General features: G+C 41.1%; 1 protein-coding gene across 1 annotated transcript in view; it reads right to left on the reverse strand.

Annotated features, from left to right (window-relative positions):
• The window catches only part of LOC112263252 (acid-sensing ion channel 1), a 426,839-nt gene that overhangs the window by 380,557 nt on the left and 33,154 nt on the right, over window positions 1–13,128 (reverse strand). Inside the window, exon 2 of the mRNA XM_042329911.1 lies at window positions 6,701–6,896. Within this exon, the coding sequence (XP_042185845.1) occupies window positions 6,701–6,896 (196 nt within the window). The remainder of the gene's footprint in view (window positions 1–6,700; window positions 6,897–13,128) is intronic.

Here is a 13,128-nt window from a genome sequence, read left to right on the forward strand (position 1 = left end):
CCTAATCATGTGCAATCAATTTAATTTACCACAGGTGGACTCCAATCAAGTTGTACAAACATCTCAAGGATGACCAATGGAAACAGGATGCACCTGAGCTCAATTTCGAGTCTCATAGCAAAGGGTCTGAATACTTATGTAAATAAGGTACTTCTGTTTTTTTAATTTGCAAACATATACAAAAACCTGTTTTCGCTTTGTCATTTTCAGGAATTGAGTTCAGATTGCTCAGGATTTTTATATTATTTCATCCATTTTAGAATAAGGCAGTAACATAACAAAATGTGGTAAAAGTCAAGGGGTTTGAATATTTTCCGAAGGCACTGTGTAAATCAGGAAGAGACCACTTCCACAAAATTCTGCGGCTAGCATCAAGTGAGACGTGAAATGTCGTTTCTATGAATACAGACGTAAACCAAGTGGCCTCAAGTATCATCAAGTCAATGAGAGGGCCTGGACATATTCCATTTGAAAGGGCAAAACTTCCCAAAAAATAACAAATACAAGGGTCAATTCAAACTAATAAAATAAAAAAAATTGTTCAGTTGCTTTCATTTTCAAGTTGATTAAATCAACTTACACTGAAAAAAACACATCTGTACGTGAGTGTGTATGGTGTCTATGAGTGTATGTGTAAACGTGTGTGTGTGTGTGTGTGTGTGTGTGTGTGTGTGTGTGTGTGTGGGGGGGGATGACTCTTTACACACCATTTGATTTGCATCTCAAATTGCATCACATCCCCTACATAGTGCACCACTTCTGGTCAAAACTAGTGCACTATGTAGGGAATAGGGTGCCATTTGGGACAGACACTAATGAGTGCTCTCTGCTGAGCTGTTAGCTGAACAGGTCTAATCTCCATTACATCCCACATCATCACAAACAAACACAGAGACATCACATTACTACAGGACCCTCACAGCAGAGTAGAGACTACAGTATGATACTACAGTATGATACTACATTATGATACTACAGTATGATACTACAGTATGATACTACAGGACCCTCACAGCAGAGTAGAGACTACAGTATGATACTACATTATGATACTACAGGACCCTCACGGCAGAGTAGAGACTACAGTATGATACTACATTCCTACATTATGATACTACATTATGATACTACAGTATGATACTACAGGACCCTCACAGCAGAGTAGAGACTACAGTATGATACTACATTATGATACTACAGGACCCTCACGGCAGAGTAGAGACTACAGTATGATACTACATTATGATCCTACATTATGATACTACAGTATGATACTACAGTATGATACTACAGTATGATACTACAGTATGATACTACAGGACCCTCACGGCAGAGTAGAGACTACAGTATGATACTACATTATGATACTACAGGACCCTCACGGCAGAGTAGAGACTACAGTATGATACTACATTATGATACTACAGTATGATACTAGAGTATGATACTACAGGACCCTCACAGCAGAGTAGAGACTACATTGATACTACATTATTATACTACAGTATGATACTACATTATGATACTACAGTATGATACTACATTATGATACTACAATATGATACTACAGGACCCTCACGGCAGAGTAGAGACTACAGTATGATACTACATTATGATACTACAGGACCCTCACGGCAGAGTAGAGACTACAGTATGATACTACATTATGATCCTACATTATGATACTACAGTATGATACTACAGTATGATCCTACATTATGATACTACAGGACCCTCACGGCAGAGTAGAGACTACAGTATGATACTACATTATGATCCTACATTATGATACTACAGTATGATACTACAGGACCCTCACGGCAGAGTAGAGACTACAGTATGATACTACATTATGATACTACAGTATGATACTACATTATGATACTACAGGACCCTCACAGCAGAGTAGAGACTACATTATGATACTACATTATGATACTACATTATGATACTACAGTATGATACTACATTATGATACTACAGGACCCTCACGGCAGAGTAGAGACTACAGTATGATACTACATTATGATCCTACATTATGATACTACATTATGATACTACATTATGATACTACATTATGATACTACAGTATGATACTACAGGACCCTCACGGCAGAGTAGAGACTACAGTATGATACTACATTATTATACTACAGTATGATACTACAGTATGATACTACAGTATGATACTACAGGACCCTCACGGCAGAGTAGAGACTACATTATGATACTACATTATGATACTACAGTATGATACTACAGTATGATACTAGTATGATACTACAGGACCCTCACAGCAGAGTAGAGACTACAGTATGATACTACATTATGATACTGCAGTATGACCCTACAGGACCCTCACGGCAGAGTAGAGACTACATTATGATACTACATTATTATACTACAGTATGATACTACAGTATGATACTACAGGACCCTCACAGCAGAGTAGAGACTACAGTATGATACTACATTATTATACTACAGTATGATACTACAGTATGATACTACAGTATGATACTACAGTATGATACTACAGGACCCTCACAGCAGAGTAGAGACTACATTATGATACTACATTATGATACTACAGTATGATACTACATTATGATACTACATTATGATACTACAGTATGATACTACATTATGATACTACATTACCCTGATACTAGAGACTACAGTATGATACTACATTATGATACTACAGGACCCTCACGGCAGAGTAGAGACTACAGTATGATACTACAGTATGATACTACATTATTATACTACAGTATGATACTACAGTATGATACTACAGTATGATACTACATTATGATACTACAGTATGATAATACATTATGATACTACAGGACCCTCACGGCAGATTAGAGACAACAGTATGATACTACATTATGATACTACATTATGATACTACAGTATGATACTACATTATGATACTACATTATGATCCTACAGGACCCTCACAGCAGAGTAGAGACTACAGTATGATCCTACATTATGATCCTACATTATGATACTACAGTATGATACTACATTATGATACTACAGTATGATACTACATTATGATCCTACATTATGATACTACAGTATGATACTACAGTATGATACTACAGTATGATACTACAGGACCCTCACAGCAGAGTAGAGACTACAGTATGATACTACATTATGATACTACAGTATGATACTACATTATTATACTACAGTATGATACTACAGTATGATACTACAGTATGATACTACATTATGATACTACATTATGATACTACAGTATGATAATACATTATGATACTACAGGACCCTCACGGCAGAGTAGAGACTACAGTATGATACTACAGTATGATACTACAGGACCCTCACGGCAGAGTAGAGACAACAGTATGATACTACAGTATGATACTACATTATTATACTACAGTATGATACTACAGTATGATACTACATTATGATACTACATTATGATCCTACAGGACCCTCACAGCAGAGTAGAGACTACAGTATGATCCTACATTATGATCCTACATTATGATACTACAGTATGATACTACATTATGATACTACATTATGATACTACATTATGATACTACAGTATGATACTACAGTATGATACTACAGGACCCTCACAGCAGAGTAGAGACTACAGTATGATACTACATTATGATACTACATTATGATACTACAGTATGATACTACATTATGATACTACATTATGATACTGCAGTATGATACTACAGTATGATACTACAGGACCCTCACGGCAGAGTAGAGACTACAGTATGATACTACATTATGATACTACATTATGATACTACATTATGATACTACAGGACCCTCACAGCAGATTAGAGACTACAGTATGATACTACATTATGATACTGATCTACAGTATGATACTACATTATGATACTACAGTATGATACTGCAGTATGATACTACAGTATGATACTACAGGACCCTCACGGCAGAGTAGAGACTACAGTATGATACTACATTATGATACTACATTATGATACTACATTATGATACTACAGGACCCTCACAGCAGAGTAGAGACTACAGTATGATACTACATTATGATACTACAGTATGATACTACAGTATGATACTACAGGACCCTCACGGCAGAGTAGAGCACATTACAGGACCTGGCAGTACACGTTTCTAAGGGCCATAGGGAAAGGTGTGTCTTTCAGACCGTGAACATTTTACCTCAGCAGAGGGACAGTGAAGGGCAGGGAGAGGAGAGGAGAGGAGAGGAGAGGAGAGGAGAGGAGAGGAGAGGAGAGGAGAGGAGAGGAGAGGAGAGGAGAGGAGAGGAGAGGAGAGGAGAGGAGAGGAGAGGAGAGGAGAGGAGAGGAGAGGAGAGGAGAGGAGAGGAGAGCCACAGCATTATCCTTGTAGTCGACACAGGAACTCATGTTAGGTCACTCGATGTGGGCTGACTATTTTGGCAGTTGATCAAAGAAGTCAATGATACAGTTTTCAGATGAAAGATACACCTGCGTGGCTTTGTATTTCACATCAATCATATCATTTCAATGATTTTATTTATTTGTTGTCGTGGCAGAGCGGAATGAAGCACTGCGACGATAAAAATCCACGTTAATCCAGGTAAATGGTTGTTTTCATTCAAACGGAAACAGGAACTGCAGACATCTTCACAACAGACACCTCTAAGTCAACAGGTCCTTTTGAAATGTGCCGCTACTTTTGTTTCACGTCAGTTTTTACTATTTGACTTAAAAGGCTGAAAACATCTGAAGAAGAGAGGCACAAACGGAGGTATTTATGTGTTACTGAGCAGGGCCGGCTCCAGGCATAAACAACATAAGTGATAGCTTAGGCCCGACCCCCAAAAATATTACAAATATATAATTTTTGTTGGGGATTGGGGGGGCCTCAGTCAGGATCTCAACATACTGTTGAGAGTCAGAATAGTAGAATACACAAGGCGCCAGTTAAAATTGTGATCAGCAATTCTTCTCTTGTTTTAGAAGTCATTGACAGTCACTCAATTAGTCATGTCGGCTAACAATTTTTAGACTGGTATGTTAGTCAAGCCTGTTATCTAAACTTTTAGTAATCGTGATTGAATAGCGAACAGGCACCTCCAGGGGACCCCCATTGATTTTGTTAGTCACTTTCACTCAGGTATCATATATAAGTCAAGTCTAAAATGTGTAAAATTGCAGAAAACCTGCTTTAAAAGTGCAAAAATGTCTCTCTGCCCCATGGCAAAACATTTTTTTTTGTAGAATTGTGTGAAATGGGTCATAAACAACAACCTTTTCTCTACGCCCCATAGCAACATGTGTAGAATTGCAGGAAATGAACTTTAACATTGACCTTTTTTCTCTCCGTCCTAAAGAAGGGGGTCCCCGAAAGTCTGGAGAGGTGTTTCTACGACAAACGCAGGTGGGTAGGTCAAAGAAAGACTACAGGTATCATGGAGTTAGAGTCTAAAGCTCAATGCTACAGAGACTACAGGTATCATGGAGTTAGAGTCTAGAGCTCAATGCTACAGAGACTACAGGTATCATGGAGTTAGGGACTTCACAGAGTTTCCAGACCAGATGAAGAAATGCAGTATTTCTCACCGCTGTATCCCACAGAGACAGAAACCAGGACAGAGTTGCCTGGTATATGTGGAAACAACTGGGTTCCAACCAACTGATGGTGTTAGACCACTGACCTAGAGCCTTGAATTGATCTAGAGCCTGAAACTGACCTAGAGCCTGAAACTGGCCTGAAACTGACCTAGAGCCTGAAACTGACCTAGAGCCTGAAACTGACCTAGAGCCTGAAACTGACCTAGAGCCTGAAACTGACCTAGAGCCTGAAACTGACCTAGAGCCTGAAACTGACCTAGAACCTGAAACTGACCTAGAGCCTGAAACTGACCTAGAGCCTAGAATTGAACTAGATCCTTAGAATTAACCTAGAATTGACCTAGAGCCTAGAATTGACCTAGAGCCTAGAATTGACCTGGCTCTAGAATTGACCTAGAGCCTAGAATTGACCTAGAGCCTGAAACTGACCTAGAGCCTGAAATTGATCTAGAGCCTGAAATTGATCTAGAGCCTAGAATTGATGTAAAACCTGAAATTGACCTAGAGCCTGAAACTGACCTAGAGCCTGAAACTGACCTAGAGCCTGAAACTGACCTAGAGCCTAGAATTGAACTAGATCCTTAGAATTAACCTAGAATTGACCTAGAGCCTAGAATTGACCTATAGCCTAGAATTGACCTGGCTCTAGAATTGACCTAGAGCCTAGAATTGACCTAGAGCCTGAAACTGACCTAGAGCCTGAAATTGATCTAGAGCCTGAAACTGACCTAGAGCCTAGAATTGACCTAGAGCCTAGAATTAACCTAGATTTGACCTAGAATTGACCTAGAGCCTAGAATCGACCTTGTAGCGTTAAGACAAGTCTTCTGGTCTCAGGTAAGGTTACTGATCAAGAGCGAGAGCATAATTCTCCGAACCACCTCCGTTGCACGCGCTACAATGTCACTCACCACTTTGATGGTGGATGATCAGCTGCATCAGATAAAAACCATTAGAGGAAGGTCAGACCCAGTCAGTCCTACACTCTATGCTACAACACCACGGTGATGAGCTGTGTTCACGTAGCCAGCAGAGGGCAGACAGCTTAGCATCACAGAGTTACAACCAGATGCTACATGGTGACTCACCACAGTGAAGTCCTCAGCGCTGCACTCCATGCCGCGGTAGTAGCATGACAGCAGCATGTCCTTGATGTCGTGGCCCGTCCGGTCGTAGAACTCACGCATGTTAAAGGGGCGGGGCTTGAAGTTGAGGAAGTCAGATTTGATCTTCAGGGTCTCCAGAACGCTTTCCTCAACCAGGTGAGTGTCTCTAATCTCATACCTTGGAACATGGAAGCAGAAGGACAGTTAGGATCGGTCCTATAGCATCCTATCGGATCTGTTAGAGGACTAGAGGAGGGTGTTATTGATCTTCAGGGTCTCCGGGATGCTCTCCTCAACCAGGTGAGTGTCTCTGATCTCACACCTGCGACAGAACAGAATGATAGTTATATGAAAGTTGGGGATAGAACTAGGGGTTAGGGTTAGTGGTTAGGACAGATGAAATCAGCTTTGGGAGGGTGTCCCTTTACATACCTGGACAGAACGGAGAAGTTTTAAGTCAACTTTAACAAATCAGATCTTTACTACCTTCTCATAGACTACATGACCAACAGTATGTGGACACCTGCTCGTCAAACATCTCATTCCAAAATCGTGGGCATTAATAAGGAGTTGGTCCCCCCCCCTTTGCTGCTATAACAGCCTCCATTCTTCTGGGGAGGCTTTCCACTAGATGTTGGAACATTGCTGCTATAACAGCTTCCACTCTTCTGGGAAGGCTTTCCACTAGATGTTGGAACATTGCTGCTATAACAGCCTCCACTCTTCTGGGAAGGCTTTCCACTAGATGTTGGAACATTGCTGCTACAACAGCCTCCATTCTTCTGGGAAGGCTTTCCACTAGATGTTGGAACATTGCTGCTATAACAGCCTCCATTCTTCTAGGAAGGCTTTCCACTAGATGTTGGAACATTGCTGCTATAACAGCCTCCATTCTTCTGGGAAGGCTTTCCACTAGATGTTGGAACATTGCTGCTATAACAGCCTCCATTCTTCTAGGAAGGCTTTCCACTAGATGTTGGAACATTGCTGCTATAACAGCCTCCATTCTTCTGGGAAGGCTTTCCACTAGATGTTGGAACATTGCTGTGAGAATTTGCTCCCGTATTAAAATAGACATGATGAGCTGCCAGTAATATTTAAACACGCGGGGCTGACGATACACTTGGCTACTCATTCATTGCAGCTGCAGTGGGACTGGAAGTAGAGAGAAGCACGTTTTATGTTTTGTAATAATGTTGACTAAAGACAGTGTTGGCAGTGCTGAATAAAAACGTAGACGTGAACTCAAGCATAAAAACAGCAGGTCTTTACTGTATTCTGACACTCTCTCTCTCTGTGGTCAGGGTTTTAAAAGTTATGAAATCTCATGTAGGCTAGTATCAAACTTTGCTTCTGGCCGGGGAAGCTGTAGGAACGATGATTTGAGCTATCCGATTGGCCAGCGCAGATCTCCCAGTCCACCAGGTAGGCGGAGTTTGTCTTTTCAGACAAATGAAATGGTTCAAAATGGAAACACTTTGTTTACCCGATGCTCAGGGCTTCTGAATCAAGTTCATCTACCACCAACAGCGCAACACAATCAAAAATAAAGACTCTAACACAGCCCCTAGCACATCCTCTATCACAGCCTCTATCATTGGCTTTATCACAGCCTCTATCGTTGGCTTTTATCACAGCCTCTATCATTGGCTTCTATCACAGCCTCTATCGTTGGCTTCTATCACAGCCTCTATCACAGCCTTGGCTTCTATCACAGCCTCTATCGTTGGCTTTTATCATTGGCTTTTATCACAGCCTCTATCGTTGGCTTCTATCACAGCCTCTATCGATGGCTTTTATCACATAAATGTTTGGTGATCGACTAGGAATGACTTGAAGAACGACCTGCGGTTACTAAGCGATCGACCGGTTGGTGACTACTGTCCTAGAGACATCTAGTCTTCTCAGACCAAGGAGGGAGAGACAGATGAAGGCAGGACACTCAAAGCCCTGTGTTCTGTTAGCTTGACATTAGATATTATCCCCACACTGTCTGTAAAAGTCCATTTTAAAAAATATATGTTTTAATTTTTTATTTCACCTTTATTTATCCAGGTAGACAAGTTGAGAACACCTTTATTTAACCAGGTAGGCAAGTTGAGAACACCTTTATTTATCCAGGTAGACAAGTTGAGAACACCTTTATTTAACCAGGTAGGCAAGTTGAGAACAAGTTCTCATTTACAATTGCGACCTGGCCAAGAATAAAGCAAAGCAGTTCGACACACAAAACAACACAGAGTTACACATGGAATAAACAAACATACAGTCAATAATACAGTAGAAAAATAAGTCTATATACAATGTGAGCAAATGAGGTGAGATAAGGGAGGTAGGGGGAGAGGTAGTTGGGCTAAATTATAGATGGGCTGTGTACAGGTGCAGTAATCTGTGAGCTGATCTGACAGCTGGTGCTTAAAGCTAGTGAGAGAGATAAGTGTTTCCAGTTTCAGAGATTTTTGTAGTTTGTTCCAGTCATCGGTAGCAGAGAACTGGAACTGGCAGCTGACTCAGGACAACATATACCCCTGGCAATGGGGGTTTGAGCTGACTCAGGGCTACATATACCCCTGGCAATGGGGGTTTGAGCTGACTCAGGGCTACATATACCCCCTGGCAATGGGGGTTTGAGCTGACTCAGGACAACATATACCCCTGGCAATGGGGGTTTGAGCTGACTCAGGACTACATATACCCCTGGCAATGGGGGTTTGAGCTGACTCAGGACTATACCCCTGGCAATGGGGGTTTGAGCTGACTCAGGGCTACCCTACTGGCAATGGGGGTTTGAGCTGACTCAGGACTACATATACCCCTGGCAATGGGGGTTTGAGCTGACTCAGGACAACATATACCCCTGGCAATGGGGGTTTGAGCTGACTCAGGACAACATATACCCCTGGCAATGGGGGTTTGAGCTGACTCAGGACAACATATACCCCTGGCAATGGGGGTTTGAGCTGACTCAGGACAACATATACCCCTGGCAATTGGGGTTTGAGCTGACTCAGGACAACATATACCCCTGGCAATGGGGGTTTGAGCTGACTCAGGACAACATATACCCCCTGGCAATGGGGGTTTGAGCTGACTCAGACTACATACTGTATATGGGGGTTTCAGACATTCTTGTCTGAGCCCCCCCATTACAACGATCGATCTCTACATTCCCTGCCGTTTTAAAAATAGTACAATATTAAGATTCAATCTGGTTTAACAAAAACAATAGCTGTGATTTTCAGTTAAAGTCAATTAGAGGGACTAACAAAAGATCTCAGCGAGATGAATCGCTCATCATCAGTCAGCAATCTCCAACAATCATTCTGCCATGCAGTACAACTAAATGAATTGGCAGTGGGGGGGGGGAATCCACTTTAGTGAAACGAAGAGCCTATTCTAGTGCAGTAATTCAGGTCAAGTGTCCTTGAGAGAACGTGTACCTTCAGCGTGGTATTAAAAGAGCTACGTACAAAACCATCAGGTATCGTTTCTGAAGTGTCCAAACTGAACACACACACACACACACACACACACACACACACACACACACACAACACACACACACACTGCAATTGTGGATGCCATTTACCCGCAAGCTATTGAAGTTATACTGTAACTGTAGCCCAAGATTGTTTCACGCCTCAAAAAGGTGTCAGCATGAGGCTATCCCTCCCTGCCACTATCAATCTCGAACACCTGTTCAGGTTACACACAAAGTTACTAATTAACCTTCTTTAATAATAGCACCCTCCACCAAGTAGGCAATCCATTTAAAGACCATAATAACGAAGGAATAAGCAATTAGTGGACACAAACGTCCACATACAATATATGGCCGTTGTTAGAGATTATTATGTTGTAGACCTGCAAAATGTTTCAGATTAAAGAACAGAACAACAAAAGTCTGCTCACACAATAAGCATATGGTTGTATAAGGACAAAATAAAAAAAAACAATGTCTGTTGTCGAGATGTTGTTGTTATCATCGTACACACCTGACAATATCTTTACTGTGTCTAGTTAACTTTGGGCCGCAGTAACCACATACAAAGAACAGAACCTCCTCAGCCCTCCCACAATAACTTGCCTAGTTAAAATAAAAGGTTAAATAAAATGCATAAATTAAATTAAATTAAATAAGCACAGTGAAATACAGGGCCAACTTTTAGGCACCGAAGTTAACATCATTATGTCACAATGCAAACTGAGATAATAAAATACTATCATGGAAAAACCACTGAAATGAAGATACATTTATGTGATTAAAACGGAGAAACCATTTTAATATGTTTCAATATGGCGTTTAATGGGTTTGTTGTGTTCAATACTTTTAAATTGCCCGAGTTATTCCGACAAAAACAACATCATCACAAAACAACACTATAATGACAGAACAAATGCCCTGTCTAACTCTAATCTAGTTTACAGGATCTGCTGTTTATGTTACCAGGAGCCCCAATAGATTTAGCAGAAGCAGCAGCTACTCTTCCTGGGGTCCACAAGAAACACAAAACACGACAACAAGTAACAAAACACTGATACACAAGGACAGTAACACATTTAAAATACCACCATACACAAACAATACAACAACAACAATTATGTGTGTGTTAGAGTGTGTGTGTGTGTGTGTGTGTGTGTGTGTGTGTGTGTGTGTGTGTGTGTGTGTTAGTGTGTGTCCTGACAATCCCTGCCATTCTATGAGATGTTGTTTAATCCATTTTCTTAAAAGGTCATTTTTCTGTTTTCTTGAGTAATAGGAGATGGAAGGGAGTTCCACACGATCATGGCTCTGAATAAAACTGTGTGTTGCTGTGAATTCCTTTTGGACGTAGTGACTGTGAAGAGACCCCTGGTGGCATGCCTTGTGGGGTATGTATGGGTGTCTGAAGAGACCCCTGGTGGCATGCCTTGTGGGGTATGTATGGGTGTCTGAAGAGACCCCTGGTGGCATGCCTTGTGGGGTATGTATGGGTGTCTGAAGAGACCCCTGGTGGCATGCCTTGTGGGGTATGTATGGGTGTCTGAAGAGACCCCTGGTGGCATGCCTTGTGGGGTATGTATGGGTGTCTGAAGAGACCCCTGGTGGCATGTCTTGTGGGGTATGTATGGGTGTCTGAAGAGACCCCTGGTGGCATGTCTTGTGGGGTATGTATGGGTGTCTGAAGAGACCCCTGGTGGCATGTCTTGTGGGGTATGTATGGGTGTCTGAGCTGAATGTTATTTGATTATGTAGACAATATGGATTTTTCATCACAGAAAAAATCTCTCAACAAAACTACAAGAGAAGCAGTTTATCTCTCGTCAACCATCGACCAGGAAAGACATTTATTTTATCTTTATTTTACTAGGCAACATCAGGCCAAATTCTCATTTTCAATGACAGCCTAAGAACAGCACGACAGATTTTGTACCTTGTCAGCTCGGGAATTTGAACTTGGAACCTTTCGGTTACTAGTCCAATGCTCTAACCACTAGGCTACCCTGCTCAGTTACTAGTCCAATGCTCTAACCACTAGGCTACCCTGCCGCCCCAGGTATGCATGTTGTTGATGTTAGTTCTGTATGTTAAGGCCGCGACTCTGTTCTAAGCCAGTAGCAGCTTTTCTAGGTCTTTCTTTACTGCATCTGACCATATTACCTGACGTTAATCAAGATGGGACCAGAGCCTGAACAACTAGTACAATTTGATCTTTGTGTCAAAAACGCAGAACATTTTTTTTTATAACAGACACACCTCTCCCCATCTTCACAACAACTTTGTCAATATGACTGGACCGTGATAATTGATAATGTTATAACTAGGAGTTTCGCTTCCTCAACTTGTTCAATGGTCACACCCTTTATACACAACTCCAGTTGAGGTTTAGGTCTTAGAGAATGTTTTGAACCAAATAAAATGCTTTTACATGTATTGTATAAGAACAGTTTATTATTAAATCACCAATTCTGATGGCTTTGGGTGCTGGCATGTAGAGTGTGGAATCATATTCACATGCATAAGTCATTCTAGCTTTGTGTAAGACTAGTGGCAAATCATTTGCAGAAATAGAGAAGGGTAACGGCCCAAGGCAACTGCCCTGAGGTACACCACATGGTCTATATGTGACGTTAGAGAAGTTTCAAATTGGAGAACACCCACTGGGTTCTATTGGATAAATAACTCAAACCATGTGATGAGGATGTAAATCCATAGCAAATTAGTTTCTTCAATAACAATGTATGATCAATAACATCAAAGGCTACTCTTAAATGTAACTACACAGCTCCAACTAACATCTTATTATCCATTTATTTTTAACCAAATCTTCAGTCTTCTGAGTCAGTGCAGCACAAGTTGAGTGCCCTTCTCTACATGCATGCTGAAAGTCAATAGTTAACTTGTTCTCTGAAAAATAGCATTGTATTTG

This window comes from Oncorhynchus tshawytscha, linkage group LG02 (genome assembly GCF_018296145.1).
Source record: "Oncorhynchus tshawytscha isolate Ot180627B linkage group LG02, Otsh_v2.0, whole genome shotgun sequence".
NCBI classification, from domain to species: domain Eukaryota; kingdom Metazoa; phylum Chordata; class Actinopteri; order Salmoniformes; family Salmonidae; genus Oncorhynchus; species Oncorhynchus tshawytscha.